General features: G+C 51.2%; 1 protein-coding gene across 1 annotated transcript; it reads left to right on the top strand.

Moving 5' to 3' along the window:
- Nucleotide 1: 1 nt before the first annotated feature.
- Nucleotides 2–25,012, top strand: EIF3B (eukaryotic translation initiation factor 3, subunit B; the record flags this gene model as incomplete). The annotated part of the gene is made up of 19 exons (XM_011976939.1): nucleotides 2–74; nucleotides 5,856–6,048; nucleotides 7,578–7,697; nucleotides 8,005–8,062; nucleotides 8,561–8,689; nucleotides 9,287–9,444; nucleotides 11,781–11,912; nucleotides 11,993–12,059; nucleotides 12,466–12,512; nucleotides 14,478–14,688; nucleotides 16,479–16,551; nucleotides 17,405–17,527; nucleotides 19,252–19,330; nucleotides 20,407–20,545; nucleotides 22,242–22,367; nucleotides 23,217–23,294; nucleotides 23,691–23,799; nucleotides 23,950–24,068; nucleotides 24,747–25,012. Coding segments are annotated over 18 exons (2,019 nt in total), but the record flags the coding sequence as incomplete, so codon positions are not given.
- Between the last annotated feature and the right edge of the window lie 883 nt (nucleotides 25,013–25,895).

Here is a 25,895-nt window from a genome sequence, read left to right as displayed (position 1 = left end):
GCTGGAGAACGGCGACGCGGACGAGCCCTCCTTCAGCGACCCCGAGGACTTCGTGGACGACGTGAGCGAGGAAGGTGAGGGCGCCCGGGGCAGGGCTGGCGAGCGGCGCGGGAGCGTGACTGGGATTCCGGAGGTGGGAGATGTCGTCGGGCTGTGCCACTGGTTCGTGCAGAAGTTCCAGCGAGGGTGTCCGTGTGTTCCTGGAAAGCCACCGAGGGAGGGGTTCCCGAGTGCCCTAGAGACGTTCTGAGACCTCAGCGCCTCCCCTTTTCTTTCCTAAAAAAGGGGACAGGATGGAGCTAACTTCGTGAGCCCGGGATTTGCATGACAACCGGAAATCTGAGAGGGTGGGAGAGGGCACACGGGGTACTCTGTTCTGGCTGGGTGTGCTGTGAGTGTAGCAGCTGGGGTTACGGCAAAAACCGAAGACCCAGTGTCAGGTTTGCGGGTCTGCGTGTCCCAGCTGACCAGTCAGACCTCCCAAGGTTTGGATCGGAGGAACAGGTTGTCGCAGAGCCGGTGATTTTGTCCTCCTGCCCCGCACAATTGTCCATCTCCAGGAGACTTCCCTAATGGTACAGGCAGACCCTGTCAAATTCCAGTTTGGTTCTCCTTTATCCCCTCTGCTAAACCTGTAAGGCGAGTTATTTTTCCAGGTTTTAATATTGTTGATAACAGCCTGCTTTGCCTTCGTCTCAACCTTGATTGGATTTACAGGCATATTTCTGCTTCCTGTCTCAGAGAGCTCTTTTCCTAAAGTGACTTCTGATGAGAGCTGGTCTCATTTGTTTTTCTTTTGTTTTTAGCTCTCTTAAGCCTTTAAGTTGAGAAACACATCAGCCTCTGCGGATTGGCTAAGTTAATACTGGAGTGAGAAAAATAAAAATACCCTTGCTGACGCAGCCAGATATACACCAAGACAATTTAGGGAATAACGTGGAGTTGCCAACTTATAATTGAAACGTATTTTTAAAAGGCTATCAGAAATACAAAAATCAGCCAGGTGTGGTGGTGCACACCTGTAGTCTCCGGCACTTGGGAGACTGAGGCACGAGAATAGCGTGAGCCCAGGAGTGGAGGTTGCAGTGAGCCAAGATCCCACCGCTGCACTCCAGCCTGGGTGACAGAGTGAGACCCTGTCTCAAAAAGTGAAAAATTAAAAAATAAAAAGGCTGTCAGTTACTGTGGCCATTATTATATTACACTTTTTTTTTTCATAGAAGACATTTTAGCATGAAAAACAGGAAGAACACCACAAACTAATGAAGACTTTGGGAACATCTAGTCTGCGCCCCTCAGTCCTGAGGAAATGTGTCCCTGAAGGTGGAGTAGGCTGCTGAGAATTCGCAGTGGGTTCGCTGTGCGTGGCTCACCAGACTCTCCTGCTCAGAACAGTGTTTTTTCTTTTTTTTCTTTTTTTTTTTTTTTTTTTTGAGATGGAGTCTCGCCCTGTCTACCAGGCTGGAGTGCAGTGGCCACGATCTCGGCTCACTGCAAGCTCCGCCTCCCGGGTTCACACCATTCTCCTGCCTCAGCCTCCCGAGGAGCTGGGACTACAGGCGTCCGCCACCGCGCCTGGCTAATTTTTTGTATTTTTAGTAGAGACGGGGTTTCACCGTGGTCTGGATCTCCTGACCTTGTGATCGGCCCACCTCGGCCTCCCAAAGTGCTGGGATTACAGGCGTGAGCCACCGCACCCGGCAGAACAGTGTTCTTTCTAACACTTCAGTTGTTGTTATAGTTTAAAATCAAAACTTTTGGTTTAATGATTATTTTGAGCCCTTGGAAATTCTGCTATTTTTTTAAAAGTATTATTTGAGCCCATCGAATTCACAGATTTCTAATGTGTAAATTATTTCTGGAATTGGGAAGAGTTAGTGGATGCTAATATGACCACAAGGTTCGCCAGGCTGGGTGATGACTGTGGGTCCTCAGGGGTCCCACGTGGCCCTGAAGGTGCAGTGTTGGCCAGAGTGACAGGTGAGGCATCTGGTCCTGAGGACTAAGGCTCAGCAAGCAGGCTTTGTCATGGCCCGCCTGGTTGTGGTAACGCAGGTGGGTTGTGTGCGTTATGAGAAGAGCTGCCCTTCAGGGTCAGTGTGCAAGATAGTATATGAGTGTGTCAGTTCTTTCCAAAAGGGCCGAGTCTTCCAGATAGTATATGAGTGTATCAGTTCTTTCCAAAAGGGCCGAGTCTTCCAGGTAGTATATGAGTGTATCAGTTCTTTCCAAAAGGGCCGAGTCTTCCAGATAGTATATGAGTGTATCAGTTCTTTCCAAAAGGGCCGAGTCTTCCAAGGAGCAGACCAAAGGTGGCCCGGAGTCCCTGTCTTGCCTTCTTACTTTTGGGCGCAGATTAGCATCTCAAACTGTAATCATCCTTTCAGTTTAATGTTTCAGCTGATCAGGATTTTAACTCTAAATGTCTTTTTTCCATTATTAATTATTCTTTCTGTTTGCTATTTAGTGTTGAGAATTGTTCTCTTCTTTTTTTCCTGGAGACAGGTTGGGAGTCTGTGAGCCACGTGTCACTGATGCTTGGGCCGAGAGTGATCAAGGCGATGTGTCTTCATGGTGTAGTTACTACATTTGTTTCCTTCCTAGATGTGGGCTGGTTCTCCTAGACTAGACGCTTTGAGCTTGTGGGAAGGAGTACGCAGTTTGTGTAAAAGCTAAGCTTTTTATTGCAAGCCTTATAAATTCAGATCAGGCTTGTCAGGCCATTTAATTGTATGGTAAGTGCTTTAGAAGTTATCCTGGGATTTGACTAGTTTCCACAGCAGGGTGTCCAGCACTGCAGTGACTGGCAACTGCCTTTTTCCCTTTTTTTTTTTTTTTAAATCTCTTGTTCCTCTCAATTTTAGCATCTTTGAAAATAAAATGGAGATTATTTTTTAAGGTAGTATTTTCAATATTTCCTTTTTTTTTTTTTTTTTTTTTGAGATGGAGTCTCACTCTGTTGCCCTGGCTGGGGTACAGTGGCTCACCGCAGCCTCTGCCTCCCCAGTTCAAGCGATTTTCCTGCGTCAGCCTCCTGAACAGCTAGGATTATAGGCACCCATCACCACTCCTGGCTAATTTTTGTATTTTTAGTAGGGACGGGGTTTCACCATGTTGGCCAGGCTGGTCTCCAACTCCTGGCCTCAAGTGATTTGCCTTCCTCAGCTTCCCAAAGTGCTGGGATTAGAGGCGTGAGCCACCATGCCTGGTCAATTTTTAATATTTCTGAAAGTTTTTTTTGTGTGTTTTTTTTTTGAGACGGAGTCTTGCTCTGTCGCCCAGGCTGGAGTGAGTCACCATGCCCGGCCAACTTTTGAGATAAATAAAGCGAAGAATATTTTCTGGCATCTGCATATTTAGTATGTTGAAATTACTATTATTTTTTGAGATGGAATCTCACTCTGTTGCCCAGGCTGGAGTGCAGTGGCGCAATCTTGGCTCACTGCAGCCTCCATCTCCTGAGTTCAAGCAATTCTCCTGCCTCAGCCTCTCAAGTAGCTGGAATTACAGGCGCCCACCACCATGCTTGGATCTTTTTTTTTGTTTTTTTTTTTGAGACGGAGTCTCACTCTGTCGCCCAGGCTGGAGTGCAGTGGCTGGATCTCAGCTCACTGCAAGCTCCGCCTCCCGGGTTTACGCCATTCTCCTGCCTCAGCCTTCCGAGTAGCTGGGACTACAGGCACCGCCACCTCGCCCGGCTAGTTTTTTTTTTTGTTTTTTTAGTAGAGACAGAGTTTCACCATGTTAGCCAGGATGGTCTCCATCTCCTGACCTCGTGATCCGCCCGTCTCGGCCTCCCAAAGTGCTGGGATTACAGGCTTGAGCCACCATGCCCGGCCTTTTTTTTGTATTTTTATTAGGGACAGGGTTTCACCATGTTGGCCAAGCCGGTCTTGAACTCCTGGCCTCAGTAATCTGCCTGCCTTGGCCTCCCAAAATGCTGGGATTACAGGTGTGAGCCACTGAGCTTGGCCTTGTCCTGAATTCTGACTATGTGATGCTTTCCAAAAGCCCTGCGAGGCATTTCATCACATTGAGGACAGCTTCACGTACCACTGAGAAAAAAATACTGTTACTTAAACTCTGTGGGCATGGCAGCTCCCACCTGTAGTCCCTCCTACTTGGGAGGCTGAGGCAGGAGGGTTGCTAGAGCCCAGGAGTTCAAGGCTAGCCTGGGGAGCATAACAAGACCCTGTCTCTTAAAAAAAAAAAAAAAGCTGTTTCAGAAACTTGTATATTCTCCAGTCTCCTAGTTTAAGTGCAGGTCTCTGCCCTGATAGTGTTTTTCTAAAAGGCTCTTTGTGATATAATAAGAAATGTGTATTTGGGCTCTGCCCTGGTTCTTGGCACACAACGTCTGAACACTTGGAATCTCCAAAGTGATAAGTGTCTTTTTGTAGACAAGTGAGATGATTGATGGCTGGGGCTCCTTGCCAGGGAACCAACCACGTGATTAGAGGGCGGGAACTTTTAGGGCTCCCCCTGCCCCCCAGAAGGAAGAGGCTGAAAGTTGAGTTGATCACCGGTGCTCAGTGATGTCATTAATTATGCCCACGTAATGAGATCTTCCTAGACACCAAAAAGGACCAGGTTCCGGGGGCTCCACGTGTGGGAACAGGTGGAGGCTCCTGCAGGGTGGCGGCCTGGAGAGCACAGGGAGGCTCTGCGCTTCTCCTTCATCTGCCTGTTCGTCCGTATCATCTGTAACGTCCGTGATAATAAGCTGGCAAACCTAGCTCCCTGAATTCTGTAAGCTGCTGTAGCAAATTAATGGAACCCAAGAAGCGGGGGGTAGTGGGAGCCCTGCTTTGTAGCCTGTTGGTCAGAACTGGAGGTGACAGCCCACTACTTGCGATTGCCATCTGAAACAGGGACCAGTCTTTGGGACTGAGCCTTCAGCCTGTGGGATCTGGTGCTGATTCCTGGTAGATCATGTCTGAATTGAATTAAGTAGAGGACACCCAGCTGGCGGCCCCTGGAAAACTGCTTGATGTGGGCCCCACATCCGGTGTCAGAAGTGTTGTGTTGAGTGTTGTGTGAGTCGGAAAAACACTTTGCTGTGTCCTTGTCTCCTGCAGTTTGGTTGTTTATCCTTAGAGCTTTTTAATATAAGGAATATTGGGCAAGGAGTTGTTCCGGACGAAGGTGCCTGTTGATGGGCCGTTTGCAGTGGAGAGAGGTGGGGAAGCTCACCCCAGGCGTGCTTCCTCTGTTTTTTTTTCTTGATTCACTTGTGAGTGGCCATCCAGTACACGACCTGAAAACATGAACATCACCAGGAACAGGAGGTGGGAGAAGAGTTACTACTTTCATCCCAATTCACTCAAGAGAGGTTCCTCCTTGAATAATTTCTAGTAATTTGTATTCACAACACAAATGTGCTGTGAATATACTGAGCATTTAAATATTTACTTGTTTGCTGAAATCTTCCTTAAAAAGTCAGTTTTCACTGACATTGCGATGGGATTCTGCCTAGACGTTGCTAGAAACCTTTCAAAATCTAGGGATCTCTGGAAGCTCTAATATTGGATATTCTTTAGACTGTCTTTTTCATTTGCATTTTGCGTTGGTAAAATCTTTTTGTTGTTATTCTTTTGTAGTTTTTGGTTATTGCCAGAACTTAATTGACCTATCTTGACTGTTTATATTTCCATCAAAGGGAGAGAGGAGCATTCCAGTCCCCGCAACTCGTGTTTAAAATCTGAACCAAGCCAGGGTTGGGATTTCTTTTGCTCACAGTGAAGCATTTAGACGATTCATTGGCTCTTCTTGGAGACTTGTTTAGTGTGCTCAGTTAATGTATTAATATTTTTCTTGGTAAAAATGATCATTTCAAAAATCTCTCTCTGGTTCAGAATTACTGGGAGATGTCCTCAAAGACCGGCCCCAGGAAGCGGACGGAATCGATTCGGTGATTGTAGTGGACAACGTCCCTCAGGTGGGACCTGACCGACTTGAGAAGCTCAAAAATGTCATCCACAAGATCTTTTCCAAGTTTGGGAAAATCACAAATGATTTTTATCCTGAAGAGGATGGGAAGACGAAAGGGTGAGTGTTCTCCCGTGGGAGAAGTCTCATCTGTGTCTGGCACGTCGTGATGAGGGAGTGTTGCAGGAGCTCCCTGCAAACACAGCTCCTGCCTCGCCCAGGCACGTGGGCCGTTCACTTCTTCAGGCCACCCTCAGCTGGAAGCTCTCCAGAGCAGTGAATGAGAAGATGATAAAGTTTAAGTTAAGGTTTTAAAGTTTGTTTAAATTACCTAGAATAGACCAGCATCGTGGCTTACGCCTTAACTCCCAACACTCTTGAAGCCTGAGGCCAGGAGTTGGAGGCTGCAGTAAGCTATGATAACGTAGCTGCGCTCCAGCCTGGGTGACAGAACAAGACTGTCTCTAAAATAAGTGAAGTAAAAACTAGAATAGTTTTAGTTTCTAGAAAAATTATCAAATGCAGGTAATGCTGCTGCATTTTCTGTGTTGGGCAGTCGATTAAGGGATGGCCTCTTGACCCTCAGCTACTCATGTTACAGTGAAACATTCTCTGAGGTCCTTTCTAATCTTGCCTGTAATACATAATATTAGACCTTTTTTTTTTTTTTGAGACAGAGTCTTGCTCTGTCGCCCAGGCTGGAGTGCAGTGGCGTGATCTCGGCTCACTGCAACTCCGCCTCCCGAGTTCATGCCATTCTGCCTCAGCCTCCCAAGTAGGTGAGAGTACAGGTGCCCACCACCACGCCTGGCTAATTTTTTTTGTATTTTTAGTGGAGACGGGGTTTCACCATGTTAGCCAGGATGGTCTTGATCTCCTGACCTTGTGATCCGCCCGCCTTGGCCTCCCAAAGTGCTAGGATTACAGGCGTGAGCCACCGCACCCAGCCTAGACTATTTTTAATTTTTTTTTTTTTTTTTTTTTCTGAGACAGAGCCTCACTGTGTTGCCCAGGCTGGAGGACAGTGGCGTGATCTTGGCTCACTGCAACCTCCGCTTCCCAGGTTTAAGCAATTCTCCTGCCCCAGCCTCCCAAGTAGCTGGGATTACAGGCTTGCACCACCATGCTTGGCTAATTTTTGTATTTTTAATAGAGAGAGGTTTTGCCATGTTGGCCAGGCTGGTCTCCAATTCCTGACCTCAAGTGATCTGTCCGCTTTGGCTTCCCAAAGTACTGGGATTGCAGGTGTGAACCGTCGCGCCTGGCCAAGACTTTTTTTTAAACAGCTCTGGAGATAATTGATATACAATAAATCTGCATAGTTTTAAAGTATACAATTTAATAGATTTTGATGTGTACATATCACGAAACCATTGCTACAGTAAAAATAATGGACTTTTTGATTAACTTTTCTATAATTTATGATAACAAAACTAAAGACTTTGGATCTTCTGGTTAGGGTTTCCCTCACTTAGGCGCTCCCTGGCTGTGGGTCTGTCCCCCGTGTGACTGCCTTAAGCTCGAGGCAGAAAGAGTAGCACAGAGACTTCTGGCACGGAGGGCTTGTCCGTGGAGAGGAGTGGGGCAGGCAGCGCATACCTGCCTAACCTTACAGTGTGCGCGTGTGCCAATGGCCCTCTCTCACTCAGGTATATTTTCCTGGAGTACGCGTCCCCGGCCCACGCTGTGGATGCTGTGAAGAACGCCGACGGCTACAAGCTTGACAAGCAGCACACGTTCCGGGTCAACCTCTTCACAGATTTTGACAAGTGAGTTCAGACTTGGCCACAAGGAAGTAGACATTGACGTGCGAGTGAGCGGCTGTGTGTGGGTGGCTTGGTGCTTCTCAGTGGGTGCTGGTGCCTGTCAGGTTATTCACGTCCTTTCTGGTCAGGCTGCCACAGGGCTGTTTCATAGCCCTGCCCCATGCTTCTTGCCTGCAACACCCCTCCCCGTTATGCCAGTCACAGCCCTTGGGGTGGGCAGGCTGGAGCGCAGCAGGGCCATGCCGGACCCCCACGGGTGCTCTTTCTAGTCATCAGGACGTGGGGCTCAGCAGTTTCCTTTCTCCTCCAGGTATATGACCATCAGTGACGAGTGGGATATTCCAGAGAAACAGCCTTTCAAAGACCTGGTGAGTGGCCCGAAACCTGCATCTCAGCGGTTTAAAGAAATGCTGCTGGGTGTGGTGGCTCACACCTGTAATCCCAGCACTTAGGGAGGCTGAGGTGGGAGGATGGCGTAAGCCCAGGAATTCAAGACCAGCTTGGACAACAAAGTGAGACCCCCCTCTCTACAAAAAGTAAATAAATACATAAATTAGCCAGACCTGGCATTCACCTGTTTTCCCAGCACTTGGGAGGCTGAGGTGGGAGGATCACCGTGAGCTGGGAGGTTGAGGCTGCCGTGAGCTATGATTGTGCCACTGGACTCCAGCCTGGGCAACAGAGCGAGACCCTGTCTCAAAAAAAAAGAAAAGAAATGCTGGATGGTGTCTTGACTTGAGGTTAGAGTGTGACTTGGGAGTTAAGGTGTGGACTGAATTTGTCACATCTTTAAGAGCAGTAGTTGTGAATGAGTTTTTTATTAAAATTAATGAAATGTTATATTCCTTGCCTTTTTTTTTTTTAAGGGGAACTTACGTTACTGGCTTGAAGAGGCAGAATGCAGAGATCAGTACAGTGTGATTTTTGAGAGTGGAGACCGCACTTCCATATTCTGGAATGACGTAAAAGACCCTGTCTCAATTGAAGAAAGAGCGGTGTGTATTTGCTGCTGCTGGGGGCGGGGACTCACCTCTCCCATATTTCCTTAACAAAGTGGAACTTTGTTTCTATCAGAAAACTGGAAGAGCAGGTGATGTTATATTTTCTTTGAGATTACTTTCTGAAAACAACTTTTATTCCTCTTTCAGCTTTGAAGTAAATCCTGAGAAGTGAACAGGCTTTGTGTATTTCAGTTAAGAGTTTGCAGAATAGGCCGGGCGCGGTGGCTCAAGCCTGTAATCCCAGCACTTGGGAGGCCGAGGCGGGCGGATCACAAGGTCAGGAGATCGAGACCATCCTGGCTAACACGGTGAAACCCCGTCTCTACTAAAAATACAAAATATTAGCTGGGCATGATGGCGGGCGCCTGTAGTCCCAGCTACTCTGGAGGCTGAGGCAGGAGAATGGCGTGACCCTGGGAGGCGGAGCTTGCAGTGAGCCGAGCTCATGCCACTGTGCTCCAGCCTGGGAGACAGCGAGACTCCCTTCCAAAAAACATAAAGAAAGAAAGTTTGCAGAATAGATTCATTGTAGGAGGAGTCTTTGTGTTTGCCATTCTGTTGTATTAATGTTGGCACTGCCTTTTTCTGCAGAGATGGACAGAGACATATGTGCGTTGGTCTCCTAAGGGCACCTATCTGGCTACCTTTCATCAAAGAGGCATTGCTCTATGGGGGGGAGAGAAATTCAAGCAAATTCAGAGATTCAGCCACCAAGGGGTTCAGCTCATTGACTTCTCACCTTGTGAAAGGTAAGCTGCTAGAAAAAAGATGATCTAGCTAATCCGGCTGTTGGAGTCTATGCTTTTCACCCCATGCCAGCCTTGTACAGGTGATCTTTCATTTTGCAGCATTTCAAACTTAGTAGAAAAATATAGGAGTAAGGAGAACGCTAGTATGCTTTTTACTGAGATCTCACGTTCGGTTGCATTTATGTCGTCATCTCCTACACAGATATTTTGGTTGCATTTATGTCGTCATCTCCTACACAGATATTTTTTCCTGAGCCATTTGGGAGTAATTTGAAGTAACGTGTCCCTTCAGCCCTGAATGTGTATTCCTGGAAATAGGATTTTGTTAGCATGACCACAGTGCAGGTGCTAACTTCAGGGATTTAACATTCGTTGAATACTTTAATGTATTGCCATATTCTGATTTTGTTACTTGATCTAATAATGTTCTGTATAATATTTACTTTCCTTCAGTTCAGGATCTAGTCTAAGGTCACATATTTTACAGATAAATTTTCCTGCCTCTGTCACCCAGGCTTGGCGCCACCCGGTGGCCCCATTGCAGGCTCATTGCAACCCCAGCCTCCCAGGGTCAGGCGGTCCTCCCACCTCAGCCTCCTGAGTAGCTGGGACCACAGGCACATGCCATGACATATGGCTAATTTTGTTTATTTTTTTGTAGAGATGGGGGGGGTCTCACTTTGTTGCACAGGGTAGTCTTGAACCCCTGGTGCCAAGTGATCCTCCTGCCTTGACCTCCCAGAGTGCTGGGATTACAGGCATGAGCCACTGCACCTGGCTGAGCCGTGGTTTTTGATCTAGCTAATCCGGCTGTTGGAGCTCTGCTAGGGAAAGGGGCAGTTGTGGAAGGCAGTGTGAGGACGAGCTGGGGCCACTGTTTTCGCCCTCACAGGTTGTGTCTGCCTTCTCCTCTGGTGTTGTAAGGGACCGTCTGTTACACACTTTGTGTGAACTGAGTGAGCAGGTGCAGTAGCTCCAGACAAACCAGCAGTCAGGTAAATCATGGCTGAGAGGAGCCCCCAGCCTCTGAAGTTTCCCATCAGACCTGTGCTGGCTTTCAAACTGCATGGGACTTTTTTTTTTTTTTTTTTGAGACCGAGTTTCACTTGTCGCCCAGACTGGAGTGTAATGGCACAGTATCGGTTCACTGCAACCTCCACCTCCCGGGTTCAAGCTATTCTCCTGTCTCAGCCGCCTGAGCAGCTGGGATTACAAGTGCCTGCCACCATGCCTGGCTAATTTTTGTATTTTTAGTAGAGACAGGGTTTCACCATGTTAAAGCTTGGTTGGCCATGGTTGGCCAAGCTTGTCTTGAACTCCTGAGCTTGGGTGATCTGCCTGCCTCTGCCCCCCAAAGTGCTGGGATTACAGGTGTGAGCCAATGCGCCCAGTCGTATTTTTTTACCTTGTTAGTCTTTTTTTTTTTGAGACGGAGTCTCTCTGTGTCCCCCAGGCTGGAATGCAGTGGCCGGATCTCAGCTCACTGCAAGCTTCGCCTCCCGGGTTCACGCCATTCTCCTGCCTCAGCCTCCTGAGTAGCTGGGACCACAGGCACCCACCACCGCGCCCGGCTAATTTTTTGTATTTTTTGTATTTTTTTTTTTTTGAGACGGAGTCTTGCTCTGTCGCCCAGGGTGGAGTGCAGTGGCATGATCTCCACTCACTGCAAGCTCCGCCTCCCAGGTTCAAGCCATTCTCCTGCCTCAGCCTCCCGAGTAGCTGGGACTACAGGCGCCCGCCACCGGGCCCGGCTAATTTTTGTATTTTTTTTAGTAGAGATGGGGTTTCACCATATTAGCCAGAATGGTCTCGATCTCCTGACCTCGTGATCCGCCCGTCTCGGCCTCCCAAAGTGCTGGGATTACAAGCGTGAGCCACCGCGCCCAGCCAATTTTTTGTATTTTTAATAGAGACGGAGTTTCACCGTGGTCTTGATCTCCTGACCTTGTGATCCGCCCGCCTTGGCCTCCCAAAGTGCTGGGATTACAGGCGTGAGCCACTGCGCCCAGCCTACCTTGTTAGTCTTAATGAAACATGAGTAAAGATAGAATTCCACACTGTGCCTCCCTCTAGATCACTCAGCAGCCTTTTGTGTGGGGCCTGTGAGATCTTTCTGTGCTGATCTTGGAGAAACCAGAGTGTCTGCAGTGTATTGACACCAGAATGAACAAGCGCTGCTGCTTCCCTCTTCCGCTTGGAACTCTTGGGGCCGGGCAGTGTGGGGTTGCGGGAGAGAGTTGGTTCCACGAGTTCTGACCGCGTGTTCTGGCCGCACAGACAGACTGCGATCCTCTCGTGAGAGGAGGGTAGCATACAGTGTGGCCCCTCTCTTCTAGGTACCTGGTGACCTTTAGCCCCCTGATGGACACGCAGGATGACCCTCAGGCCATAATCATCTGGGACATCCTTACAGGGCACAAGAAGAGAGGTTTTCACTGTGAGAGCTCAGCCCATTGGCCTATTTTTAAGTAAGTGGACCATTGTAACGAGCTCTGTAGCCTTTGTCTTTTCATTGGAACACCTTGGCATTTCTGTTTCTTCTTCTTAGGTGGAGCCACGATGGCAAATTCTTTGCCAGAATGACCCTGGATACGCTTAGCATCTATGAAACTCCTGTAAGTGGTCCCGGTGATGGAAAACGCCCTGTCCCATCCTTGCTTGTAACTGGGGTGTGGTGCTTTTCCGTATTTGTGCTAGAAGAGGAGGAGGAGGTTTCACAGATGCGTAGGAAAGTCCTGTCTCCTGTGCCTTTTTAACAAACCTTGCTCTGGGCAGAGCTCTTCAGTCACTCCTGCCCCCCGGCGCAGCCGTGGGGGGTCCTGGATGAGAGTTCATGCAGTGGGCTTCAGAACTGCAGTTCTCGGTGGTGGGTGGGTGGGTGGAATCATTGTCATCCTCTGTGTGCGCTGCCCTCTAGGCAAACTCACATCAGACTCTGGTTTCCTTTTGTAAAAAGTTAAGTGTGCTTCTGAGACACTAACATGATTTGACTCAACTTTAGCCTTCCTTTTTTTTGGGCAGTCTATGGGTCTTTTGGACAAGAAGAGTTTGAAGATCTCTGGGATAAAGTGAGTATTCTTATCAATTTGGTGTCTTCTTGTGTTCAGGCTGCTTAACACAATACCATAGGCGGGGTGGCTTATGACAGCAGAGATTTCTTTCTCCCAGTTCTGGAGCTTGGGAACCCGAGGTCAGGGTGCCTGCAGACCATCTGGTGAGGGCCCACCTCCCTCCTCATGGACGGCCCCTCAGTCCAGCCTTCCCGGAAGAAGGCTTCCAGGGCCTCTTCTGTAAAAGCTGTCATCTCATTCCCGAGGGCTTCACCCTCAGGACCTCCCACCCCCAAAAGGCCCCACCCCATGCCATCACCCAGGGGGTTAGAATTTCACCCTGTGAATTCGGAGGACACAGACGTGGTCCATTGCAGTTGGTTTCCTTTATTTGCGCTCTCTCCTTTAGCACTCAGCTTTTTTTTGTTGTTAAAGAGACAGAGTCTTGCTCCGTCACCCAGGCTGGAGTGCAGTGGTATGATCTCCGCTCACTGCAACCTCCACCTCCTGGGTTCAGGTGATTCTTCTGCCTCAGCCTCCCGAGTAGCTGGGAGTGCAGGTGCCCACCACCATGCCTAGCTAATTTTTGTATTTTTCACAGAGACAGTTTCACTGTGTTGGCCAAGCTGGTCTCAGAACTCCTGATCTCAAGTGATCCGCCCACCTCAGCCTCCCAAAGTGCTGGGATTACAGGCGTGAGCCACTACACCCAGCCATTTTTAAATCTTTTTTGAGAAGCAGTCTTGCTCTGTTGCCCAGGCTGGAGTATAGTGGTGCGCCTCCCAGGTTCAAACGATTCTGGTGCTTCAGCCTCCCGAGTAGCTGGAATTAAAAGGCGCACCACCACCACGCCTAATTTTTTGTATGTTTTAGAAGAAACGGGGTTTCACCATGTTGGCCAGGCTGGTCTTGAACTCCTGACCTCAAGTGATCCGCCTGCCCGCCTTAGCCTCCCAAAGTGCAGGGATTACAGGTGTGAGCCACCATGCCCAGCCTAAGGTGAGTTTGTTCTGGACGCCAGGATGGAGGCTTGGGTCGATGGGCAAGGCTGCTCAGTGCTGGGCCCACCACCCTCAAGGCACCACGTCAGTGACCCCTTTCCTGTGCCCAGAAATGAATCTTCAAGGCCAGAGCCTTGAGTCGGCTTCCTTCCATTTACCTTGTCTTTGACCTAGAAACTAGGGGGGTTTCCAGCCTTAAGGAAGAGAGGGGACTCTGCTTAGGCGAAAGGTTTTCCTATTGTTCTTCTGTCTGAGGCAGAGTTTGGGGAGCCTTCAGCTTATTTTCACCATCAAAGAATGGGCACGTTTTTATTTATCGGAAAACTTGGGACTGGTCAGTATTATAGCAGTGAACTACCAGCAATCCAAGGACATCAACGTGTCTTCTTTCATTTTTACATTCTTGGGCAAAATTATGGCTTATAAAATGAGAAGACCAGGACGTTCATTCTCAGTAAATGCAAAACAGCACATAGCGTGTATAAAGCTGTTTTTCATGTAGGTGAGCTCAGGATCGTTCGTTCCTTACAGCAGCTTTTCTGTAGAGAGGTTGATACAGTGGAGGGAGTTGCCCTTTTTCTTGTTCATTCCTTATGCTTGATTTGCCGGTTTCCCCATTTGCACCCTAATTAATCTTCAGATGACGTAATAGCCGGGTCAACCAGCCTACAACTTACTTGCGTCAGAGCAGCAGTGTGCGGTGTCTTAAGAGTGGGCTGACAGAGCGTAGGCTGGAGTCCCTATGAATCTGTGTGTGATGGTGGGGTTGCTAATACTCTGTCTGCATTCATTCCCCGTCACAGTGAGCGCGGTAGTGCCCCAGGCTCCTGGCGAGGACCTGTGAAGCTGCGCGGAGGGAGTGCTCAGCGTCAGTTATAACAGCATTGAGCTTCTGTATAGCAAATGAGTTGTTTTATTTTCTTCTGCTTTTCAGTTTCATCACTTGGCCTTTGCTTTAGCGTTTTATTTTCCTGTCGTGCAGAGACTTTTCTTGGTCTCCTGGTGGTAACATAATCGCCTTCTGGGTGCCTGAAGACAAAGATATTCCAGCCAGGGTAACCCTGATGCAGCTCCCTACCAGGCAAGAGATCCGCGTGAGGAACCTGTTCAACGTGGTGGATTGCAAGCTCCACTGGCAGAAGAACGGAGACTACTTGTGTGTGAAAGTAGATAGGACTCCGAAAGGCACCCAAGTATGTAGATTCCCTCGGGAACTGGCGATTCGTTATCCTGAGCTCTGAAGTGGCCACCGTATTGTTTGGAGGTTGTTAATGGATTTTATTTTGTTGTGTTTGTTTTTGAGACGGAGTCTCGCTGTCACCAGGCTGTAGTGCAGTGGCGCGATTTTGGCTCACTGCAGCCTCCACCTCCTGGGCTCAAGCGATTCTCTTGCTTCAGCCTCCCAAGTAGCTAGGACTACAGGCGTCCGCCACCAGGCCCGGCTAATTTTTGTGTTTTTAGTAAAGACAGGGTTTCATCATATTGGCCAGGCTAGTCTTGAACTCCTGACCTCAGGTCCGCCCACTTCGGCCACCCAGAGGGCTGGGATTACAAGCGTGAGCCATTGTGCCCAGCTGAGAATACTGTTGTCTTTCTGAGCACAAAGAGTAGTATACCCAGATTTTTTTTTTTTTTTTTGGTGGTTGATCATTTAATACTTATTTTATCAAAAAAATTGCCTGAGTTGGCTGGGTGTAGTGGCCCATGCCTGTAATCGCAGCACTTTGGGAGGCCAAGGTGGCCAGATCACGAGGTCAAGAGATTGAGACCATTCTGGCACACATGGTGAAACCCCATCTCTACTAAAAGTGCAATAATTAGCTGGGCATGGTGGCGTGTGTCTGTAATCCCAGCTACTCGGGAGGCTGAGGGAGGAGAATTGCTTGAACCCAGGGGGCGGAAGTTGCAGTGAGCTGAGAGATTGCGCCACTGCACTCCAGCCTGGCGACAGAGCCAGACTCTGTCTCAAAAAAAAAGAGAAAAAAAAATTCCTGAGTTTTCCCTCTAATGGAAGTATTCCTCTTTGTTTTGTGTTAAAAAAGTTTTAATTGATAGGTAATTCACATGCCTTAAAACACCCCTTTAGAGTGGCGAACTGGTTCAGTGGCTTTTTGTGTGTTCAGAGTTGTGCAGCCAGCACCACTCATTTCAGAACATTTTCATCGGCTGGGCGCGGTGGCTCCCGGGGTGGGAGGGAAGATAGCTTGAGACTAGGAGTTTCATACCAGCCTGGGCAACACAGTGAGACCCCATGTCTACAGATAATTTTTAAAAGATAAAAAATAAGAAATGTTTTTGTCACCCTACAAAGAAACACCATGCCTATTAGCAGCTTCTCTGCCCAGCTCCTGGCATCACGAATGTCAGTGATTTCCCTGTTCTGGACACACAGCTGGAATCGGATAGTACGCCGCCTTCTGTGTCTGATCTTCACATAGCTCAGTGTTCCCACGGCTGGTCCGTGGTGCTGAGTCTGAACGGTAATCTCTTGTCTGGTGGACCACATTTCTTGGCCTCCTTCCTTTGTTGATGGACGTCAGGGCAGTTTCCCCTTAGACTGCTGGAGGAGGGCAGGACTTCTTGAAGGTTATGGCTACCGGACACCCCACTGTCTGAAACGGTCTAACCAGCCCCATTGGTGAGCCTTTATGGCCCTCGGGATCCTGGTCCGCAGGCTGCAGTGAGGACCCTGGGACTGCTTGTGCCCGAGTGTGGCGGGCAGGGTGGCTTCTGGAGGTGGGATCTGGGTCAGAGTTACTTCGTGCATGTCCAGTGGCTGCCGGTAGACGTGGCGCCGGCAGTTACCCTCCAACTGAACCGTCTTCCGTCCTGAGGGCTGTTTCTTTTATCACTGCAGATGCTCGTGTGTGTGAACCAAGCGTGCACACTGAATCTTTCGTTGTGAAGTTGACCTTTGATTTGAACCTTTGTCTCATAGTTTCACTGTCCAAAATGTCACCCCTTCCCCCTTTTTTTTATACAGGGTGTTGTCACAAATTTTGAAATTTTCCGAATGAGGGAGAAACAGGTACCTGTGGATGTGGTCGAAATGAAAGGCAAGTTGTATTTTAGTCACTTTGAGGTGAATGGGGCCTCTGTGCTGTTTACTCTTGGCTTTTAACACTTCCATGCAAGGGATTGTCTGAGCAACGGAGTCAGGACTGTGAGCCCGCACCATGAGTAGCCATCTCCAGGTCATAGAACGTGTTTAGAGCCTGGGCAATGTAGTGAGACCCTCTCTGTACAAAAAAAAAATAAAAAAATTAACCAGGCGTGGTGGGCAGCGGTAGTCCCAGCTGTTCCAGACACTGAAGTGGGAGGATCACTTGAGCCCAGGAGCAGAGGTTGCAGTGAACTGAGATTGCGCCCCTGCACTCCAGCCTGGGTGACAGAGCAAGACCCTGTCTAAAAAAAAGAGAGAAGAGATTGAGCCTGTGTTCTGGTTAGGCTTTTTGTTTTGCCATGGAAAAAAGGAGGAAGGAAGGACAAAAATAGAGAGGTGAGAAAACGTGAAACCTGGCCACCTTTCCAGGTAGGAGACTGGAAGTGAGGATCCCACTGTAGGTGCCACACTGGATGCGAGGGAAGCAGCGCCCACAGCTGCTCACGTCAGGCTCCTGCGGTCCCGCTGTGAGCGTCCTGCCTTGGGGGTCCCGCCACGGGGGTCCCGGTGTCCCGCTCAGGGAGAGAGCAGTTTCACATAGGTCTCTCCACATGAGTGGAAGCAGCTGTCTCTGAAACTCCAGGAATGTGCACCTTCCCTGCTGTTGCTTGCTCTCTGGTCCTTTTAATGAACTTTTAAACGTTGGAGGATATTTCTCTGTGGTTAAGTAGTGAACATTTTAACTGATCAAGAGCATTGTGTTCTGAGTTGACTAAAAAGGAAGTGGTCTGTTTTGTCCATTTTAGAAACCATCATAGCCTTTGCCTGGGAACCAAATGGAAGTAAGTTTGCCGTGCTGCATGGAGAGGCTCCGCGGATATCTGTGTCTTTCTACCACGTCAAAAACAACGGGAAAATTGAACTCATCAGTAAGTAGCCTAGTCCCTTTTTCTCTTCTGAACAGGTCAGCATGGATCATGACTCAGTTTCTGCCCAGCAGTGAGCATTTGACTGGCCTAGGACCACTGCTGGGCAGGCCGGGACTCGCCTATGAGTGGGGCGTTGTGGGCTTGGCTGATGAAGTGAGCGATGGCCTGGAGGTGCTGCCTCCTTGTGGGGTGCTTCTCTGAGCCCCGTTGGGCCCTCACGTTTCAGCAAGTATTTCTAAGGCTTCCATTCTCTGCCATCGTCTGGAGTGAAGCTTTTTCCCTTCTGGCTGTAGCTGTCGTCCCTGGGCTCAGGGTCACTTCCTGTGGACATGCTCCTGCCAGTCCCCAGTCTGAGTCGGGTGCCTCTGACCAGGGTGTGCAGAGCTGTTGCACACGGCTGTGCCCTGCCCCGTGCACCTGGTTCCAGGGGCACCACACTGCACCCACCTGGGGCTCGCTCCTCAGTGGTGTGGGGACGCTCTCCCGTCTCATGGTAGCTGCCGCCTGTGCCCTCAGCTCCTCACTTCATCCTGGGGTCTCTGCTCAGCATAGAGCCCGGTGCCCGCGGGGATTGAATGAGCCATTGCTTGTTGCTTCACAAGCGTGGTATGTGTGTGGCAGCCGGGAGGTGGTGATGGGCTGTGTTCCTCACCCACAGGACTCTGACTGCCAGGTGTCCTCCTGCAGAGCCATGGGTTTGGCCCTGTACTTGAAAGGGGTTGGAATCTCCTGGCCGCACCTTTCGCAGCATGATTCTGTGAGGAGTTTAGTTTTCACTTTGCTAGAGCTTGGCAGGGTGTGTGGTGCCCTCAGTTGGCAGTGGATCACAATTGGCTGTTTCATTAATTCCGGTTGATGTAAACATATGGGCAGTTGCAGACTGTCCAGAGACTTGCGTAAGTCTTCTAGGTCATAAAACGTACGGCAAGCAGAGGCACCTTGTACCTTCCAAACGTGTAGTGTGACATGGCTCTCCTGAGGTTTGGCATGGACTCTGGGGCCACTGTGTGGGCTCTGTCACCTTCCCGTGACTGTTGGGGTTTTCGTTTGTACAAGTCTGGACCCCTGCCCCTGCCGGGGTACACTGCCCTGCCCCGTCTCCTCCCCTTCTCCCCACATCAGCCTGCCCCATGCCTCTTTTTTTGGATGTACCGCAGGCTGAGGAGAGAGAGGCCACAGGTTGTCAGCTCTGTCTGAGACGCAGGGAGCATGTGCTCTGAGGGGGACTTGAGCCCAGCCCCAGCTGGCCTTCTCCCCGCTCCCGTGGCTCTGCCTGAGATCCCTCCTGGAAGTAAGAGTTAGTACCTGGAAAGGTGATGACTAGTCAGTTTCAACAAGCATAGCTTATCCAAAGACGCCTTGTCGCTAGGAGAGTGGCTTTAGTCTTTCAGGGTCACGTATCTCTGACGTCTTCTCCCTGCTGGGGACCCTGCAGCAGTGAACATTTGCCGTAAAGGGAATTCTTTGTCCAGTTACCTCAGGAAATAAGATAGTCTTGTTTTGAAGTACCCCTGTCATATCTTCTCTTTTTTTTTTCCCATTTAAAGTGTGGATTGTGACTCGGGGTACTTAGCGATGGACTTTGTAAAACTTTTCCGAGGTGGTTCGGCATTACTGGCTCTGCCCACGTGGGCAGCTTGAGCTACAGCCAAGTCCTCCAGCCTTGGCGGCCCCGGCACCGTGGAAGCCTCGCAGCTCGTGACGGGCGCTCTCTTTCCTTTCAGAGATGTTCGACAAGCAGCAAGCAAACACCATCTTCTGGAGCCCCCAAGGACAGTTCGTGGTGTTGGCGGGCCTGAGGAGGTAGGTGTACGCGCTCTGAGCCTGTCCGCCTTGTGAGCAGCACTCGGCCTGCTGTGGCAGAGACCCTCAGGCGCCTGCACCAGCTTCTTGGTAGAGGGAGTATTGTGCACTGAGAGGATTACCCCGGTGTCAGTGAATGGGACTTTATGAACCTTTGCGGACCCATGGCACTCCAGGACTCGGGCCAAGCCAGGATAGATTGAAATCAGCGCTTGTGCGGGGCGCGGTGGCTCACGCCTGTAATCCCAGCACTTTGGGAGGCTGAGGCAGGTGGATCACGGGGTCAGGAGATCGAGACCATCCTGGCTAACACGGTGAAACCCCATCTCTACTAAAAATACAAAAAATTAGCCAGGCTTGGTGGCAGGCGCCTGTGGTCCCAGTGACTTGGGTGGCTGAGGTGGAAGAATGGTGTGAACCCAGGAGGCAGAGCTTGCAGTGAGCTGAGATCGCGCCACTGCACTCCAGCCTGGGTGACAGAGTGAGACTCCGTCTCAAAAAAAAAGAAGAAATAAGCTCTCGCAGATGCTTTCGTGAAGTGACCAGGCAGACCCGTCTGCGAGTTGTGGTTCTTCGTGGTTAAACAAGTGCCTTCCAGCAATCCAGTTACCACCCCCAGGGGTTCAGTCCCGTGTCTTCTAGCAGGAAGGGTATTCGTTACACAGCTGTGAGGCTGCCTTACCTCTGTGGTTTGTGTCACGTGCTGGTCTCAGCTGTGTTCCAGCAGTGTGTCGAAATCGTGGAGAAACTTCCAGCTTAAAGAGTACCCTTTTGTTGCTGCTCTCCCTTGCTTCATTGTCCACACTTGCTGCTGTATTTTTGAAGGCTTACTTAGCCCCAGATAACATTTCCAGTAAAAATAATAGTGATGGCAGACGTGTGTACTACTCACCACACACTCTGCATCTGTGACTTGGTACGTCTCACGGTGGCCACCAGAGGCTGTTGCCGTGCTTGTTTCCATGTTAATGCCGAGGCTGGCTCCCTGGGGACCCCATGCTGCAGCACCTCTCAGGAGTGGGATGCCAGGAGGTACGCGTCTCCATGAAGCCTGACGGTCCTGTCTGTCTCTGCAGTATGAATGGTGCCTTAGCGTTTGTGGACACTTCGGACTGCACGGTCATGAACATCGCAGAGCACTACATGGCTTCCGACGTCGAGTGGGATCCCACCGGACGCTACGTCGTCACCTCTGTGTCCTGGTGGAGCCATAAGGTGCAGGCCCGTGGGCATAGCTTTGGCTGTGGATAGAAGCAGGGATTGCCGGCTGGCTGCTGACTCTGGTGCTGTCATGGGACCTCGGGGAAGGGGCACAAGCCTCTGTGTTTAACAGAAGCCTTGGCTGGTGTTCGTGGCAGGAGGAGGAGGATTCTGGGTTGTAGAAGAGGTGGCGCCGAGTGCAGGAGCAGCTCCCGCTCATGGTTGCAGGGCGGGTGGGGGTCTTACCCTGGGCCTGGGGACCCTTGAAAGGGAGTGAGAATGTGTCATACACAAGTGTTTTTCTGCAGAGAGGAGTCACTTCCTTTGAAGTCTGAACAAAGTTCTGTAACCACAGACATTAAGATCTCTTTGGGGTCATTGGTTGAGTCCAGCTGCTGCGTTGCCCACAACGCTTATTCCAAAACTGCTGGTTAAATTTGTCGAGGACCTTCAGTATTTAATGACTTGTAAAACATTGATGGAGGTATTGACACTTGAACCAGTCCATGTAAATAGAGCCTGTGAGACCAAACTCGGGTAATTTTGTTTAATGAGATACAGAACTCTTAGGAGTATCAACTTCCCAAATACGACTACAAGTGTCGAGAGTTAGAAATCTTGATGTTGGAATGAGGATATGTTGATGGCAGCCTCTGTTCAGATACGTTGAGATGTCATTTCGGTGGGGCCCACCTCAACCCTTGAAATCACCTTAGGCCAGGCACAGTGGCCCACACCGGTTGTCCCAGCACTTTAGGAGGCAGAGGCAGAAGAATCACTTGAGCCCAGGAGTTTTGAGACAAGCCTGAGCAACAGCGAAACCCTAGCCCCATTTAAAAAAAATAAAAAAGACCTTTTAATTTGTTGACCACTCTCCTTGAGGTATAAACACTTAGCTCCCAAAATGCCGGGCTGCAACAAGATGTCTATGCCGAGGGCCAGCGAGTGCGCCCTCCTTCATGAGAGAGGCCTGCTGTGAAGAGGGCGGAGCCTGGTGGCGCGTAGTGATGCAGTTAGCTTACATCCAGCACAGGCTTCAGCACAGCTCACACCCGGCACAGTGTTCCGCACAGCTCACACCCGGCACTGGGCTCAGCACAGCTCACACCCGGCAGAGGGCTCAGCACAGCTCTCACCCGGCAGAGGGCTCAGCACAGCTCACACCCGGCAGAGGGCTCAGCACAGCTCACACCCGGCAGGGGGCTCAGCACAGCTCACACCCGGCAGGGGGCTCAGCACAGCTCACACCCGGCACGGGGCTCAGCAGCGCAGTGATGCAGTTAGCTTCCATCCGGTCCCGGGTTCCGCACAGCTTACATCTGGCGTGGGGTGCAGCGGCGCGTGGTGGTGCAGTTAGCTTCCATCCAGTCCCGGGTTCAGCACAGCTTACATCTGGCGTGGGGTGCAGCGGCGCGTGGTGGTGCAGTTAGCTTCCGTCCAGCATGGGGTTCGTGTTGCCAGCAGGACCGCGCAGGCCTGTGCTGTGATGAGCGCTGCTGCGACTGCTCTGTGCCCTGCACTCTGGGTCGACTGCATCACTGAGGTGTCTTTCACTGACTGCCCACCTCCGCTGCTGTCGGCTCTGCACAGGCAGAGCTTTGTTTGCTTCACACGTGTCCCCGATACCCAGGACCTTGTGCAGCAGTGACATAGTCACAGTTGTGGCTCTGCTGATCCCTCTGTGTCCTGGTGTGGCCCTGCCCTCGCCTAGGTGGACAACGCATACTGGCTGTGGACTTTCCAGGGCCGCCTTCTGCAGAAGAACAACAAGGACCGCTTCTGCCAGCTGCTGTGGCGGCCCCGGCCTCCCACGCTCCTGAGCCAGGAGCAGATCAAGGTCAGCGTCCCCCCATGCCCGCTGCAGGGCACTGGAGGCGATTGTGGCATTGAAAAGTAGTCAGTTTTTCTGTTATTGTTAGGGTGGTGAGTGGGGGATAGAAACGTGACATTTGCAAGGACGCCTTGAAGAGATGCAGGAGCAGTGAGAACTGAATGGAATAGAACAGCTCTAGGAGAGTAGCCTGAGGTCTCCAGCTTGTTTAGGGGAGTTTTGCATGAACCCGTGGGGTAGATGAAAAGATACCAGGGCCATTAAAAAGTCCTGGTGGGAGGCCGGGCGCGGTGGCTCAAGCCTGTAATCCCAGCACTTTGGGAGGCCGAGACGGGCGGATCACGAGGTCAGGAGATCGAGACCATCCTGGCTAACACGGTGAAACCCCGTCTCTACTAAAAATATAAAAAACTAGCCGGGCGAGGTGGCGGGCGCCTGTAGTCCCAGCTACTCGGGAGGCTGAGGCAGGAGAATGGCGTAAAAACCCAGGAGGCGGAGCTTGCAGTGAGCTGAGATCCGGCCACTGCACTCCAGCCCGGGCAACACAGCGAGACTCCATCTCAAAAAAAAAAAAAATAAAAAATAAAAAAATAAAAAGTCCTGGTGGGAATAGAAGCGGCTTGTCGGGGGTTTACATAATTGTGGTAAAATAGGCCGATAGGTCAGAGCGAGGAGGAGGGTTAAATCCCAGGAAGAAAGTCTGAAGAAAGATGGAGGAAGGAGCGGGCGCGAGCACTCCTGGGAAGCTGTTCTATGAATGACCCTGGGTATCACCTCATGTCGGCAACTCTGAAGATTGCATTTGTGCTTCTTGCTTGGAATGTTAAATCCTGAGTGGCGGGTCTTTTGTTTCAGCAAATTAAAAAGGATCTGAAGAAATACTCAAAGATCTTTGAACAGAAGGATCGTTTGAGCCAGTCCAAAGCCTCAAAGGTGAGCCTTGTTCCCCAAAGGGAGGGCCGTGCTGGGACATCTGCCGCCCCGGCAAAGGCGGGCCCGCATCAGGGCTGCAGGCGGCGCTGTGTGTGTGCGCAGAGTTGCTTCTGCCCTGAAGACACTGGTTCTGTTTCTCCCCTAGGAGGAATGCAGTGGGGAACTGGGGCTGGCACGGGGGCCTGGAGTTGCGACCTCACTGCTGCCTTGTGGGCGGGGGACAGTGTTGGGGGAAGAGTGAGAATGAGGGAAAAGTAAAAACGAATGGAGCGGCCATTCCTGCTTGAGCGCCTCCAAATGCTGTCATGCTGGCACTGTCCACCTGGGTGTGGGCTCTTCGCGATGGGGAGGCACGTGTCTTACCAGTTCTGTGGCTTTCCCTAACCTCACGCATAGGAATTGGTGGAGAGAAGGCGCACCATGATGGAAGACTTCCGGAAGTACCGAAAAATGGCCCAGGAGCTCTATATGGAGCAGAAAAACGAGCGCCTGGAGTTGCGAGGAGGTAACGTAGAGATCCCTCCGTCACCAGGAGCTGGCCCTTCCACCGCCCACAGGCCACGGTGCACGTGGACTCCTGCGTTCTTCCCACTGGCCTCGGTGGTGCCACTCGGCATGTGCCCCCGTGGGTGACCTGCGCCCTTTGTCCTCTCAGGTGTGGACACTGACGAGCTGGACAGCAACGTGGATGACTGGGAAGAGGAGACCATAGAGTTCTTCGTCACTGAGGAAATCATCCCTCTTGGGAACCAGGAGTGACCTGGGAGCACTGTGGTGAGCATCTGCAGGGGGCGCGGCGGGGTCCCCGTTGGCTGCTCTCAGCTGCTTCTGTTATCCCATCACTGAGAAAGCACCTTCTTTAAGGCAGAGGTGAAGCCCCAGTGTCGTGTGCCCAGGGTTAGCTGAGCCTCGTGTGAAATGTGGAGTCGGTGCTGACGTGGCCTCGACTGCTCCCTCTGATCACATCGCAGATGATGCCTTTCAGGCCATGCTGGGTGAGGGAGGAGCCGTGGCCAGGTGCTGGGAAGTGCTAGGAAGAGGAGGGTGGCCGTGCCTGGCCATTTCCTGACGCCTGTGCTAGTGACGGCCGCGGTGTGTCCACCAGACAGAAACGCTGGCGTGCGCGGCTGCGACTCTGGTTCTGGCAGTTCTGAGAGGAGCCTTCCAAGTCGGGGGCTGGGGAGCAGAGTGCGGGAGCTCCTGAGTCCTGGGGGCCTCCGTGCCTCACAGCACGGGCATGTGTGGGACAGAAGGCCTAGTGGGGTGTCTGAGGGTGGCCTGGTTGCTGTCCTCAGGACGGGACCATGAGTGAGTAGGGGTGGCATATGGGCTCGGCTCTCTGTGGCCAGGGCGGCTCCTGTTGCGGGACTCAACGTCAGCCCCAAGGCGATGTTCAGGGGCTCCCTCAGCATTTTGAGGTGCTGTTTAGGGCCGCCATGCGTGCCTGTCCAGGGGGCAGACTGCACCCGCTGCTCCCGCACTGAGCTGCAGGACAGAGCGTGAGCCGCAGTTCCTCTGTTGCAGTGCAGCCGCGTGTGGTGTGTGGAGCCGAGGCCGTCCTGCAGGAAGCCCACGTGACTGCCGCCGCCTCCCCGTGCTCTGTGGCCCTGGACTGTGACCGCGCCTGGATTCTGCCATTGCGACACGTTTTTGTGCCTTTCAGCCCCTGGTGTCTGCAGTGGGGTGTTTAAGGCACCCGCTTCCACTTCTTTCTTCTTTTTTTTTCCTGAGACGGAGTCTCGCTCTGTCGCCCAGGCTGGAGTGCTGTGGCGCAGTCTCGGCTCACTGCAAGCTCCGCCTCCCGGGTTCACGCCATTCTCCTGCCTCAGCCTCCCGAGTAGCTGGGACTACAGGTGCCTGCCACCTCGCCCGGCTAATCTTTTGTATTTTTAATAGAGACGGGGTTTCCCCGTGTTTGCGAGGATGGTCTCAATCTCCTGACCTCGTAATCCGCCCGCCTCGGCCAAAGTGCTGGGATTACAGGCGTGGGCCACCACGCCCGGCCCACTTCTTTCTTGTTTGGAGTTTTCTGTCGGAACCACTGGTATTGGCTCTGTAGACTCTTAGCAACACCGCCGGCAGCACCTTCTGCGCCCAGTGATGTTTCCACGGTGCCTGTACACAGCTGAGCGGCGTTTCCGTTGAAGGACTTGCATCCCCATCGCGGGCAGTGCTGGACGTGTCCCGGAGACCCACCGGGAGGGCGCCGCCATGCCTCATACCCCCACCGTGCAGGTTGTGGCCGGTTTTCTCCACAGGTTGAACGTGGAAATAAAAGCAAACTTGTATGAAACACCCGTCTTTCTCCTCTCTTTGAATGTAGATAGTGACCTTGAACTTGGTGCCTGCCTCCCTCCCCAGTGGCAAGGGCCTGCTTGCCCAGCCAGACCTCCGCAGGGCCCTGTCCTGTCCAGTCGTCACACACACTTGGCCACCCTGTGTCCGGCGATGCACTAGGCACACCAGTCTCTTCGGTTGTGTTGTTTTCTGTGAAAGATGCTGGTCGTTTTCCGTGGTGAGAACCGTGTGACTTTTCCCTGGACTTAGACATGTTGGGAAACTTGTATTGAGAATGGTCAGTTCTGCCCGTTTTTTAATTTT

This window comes from Mandrillus leucophaeus, unplaced genomic scaffold (genome assembly GCF_000951045.1).
Source record: "Mandrillus leucophaeus isolate KB7577 unplaced genomic scaffold, Mleu.le_1.0 Scaffold171, whole genome shotgun sequence".
NCBI lineage: Eukaryota > Metazoa > Chordata > Mammalia > Primates > Cercopithecidae > Mandrillus > Mandrillus leucophaeus.
This window is presented reverse-complemented; position numbering and strand designations above follow the sequence as displayed.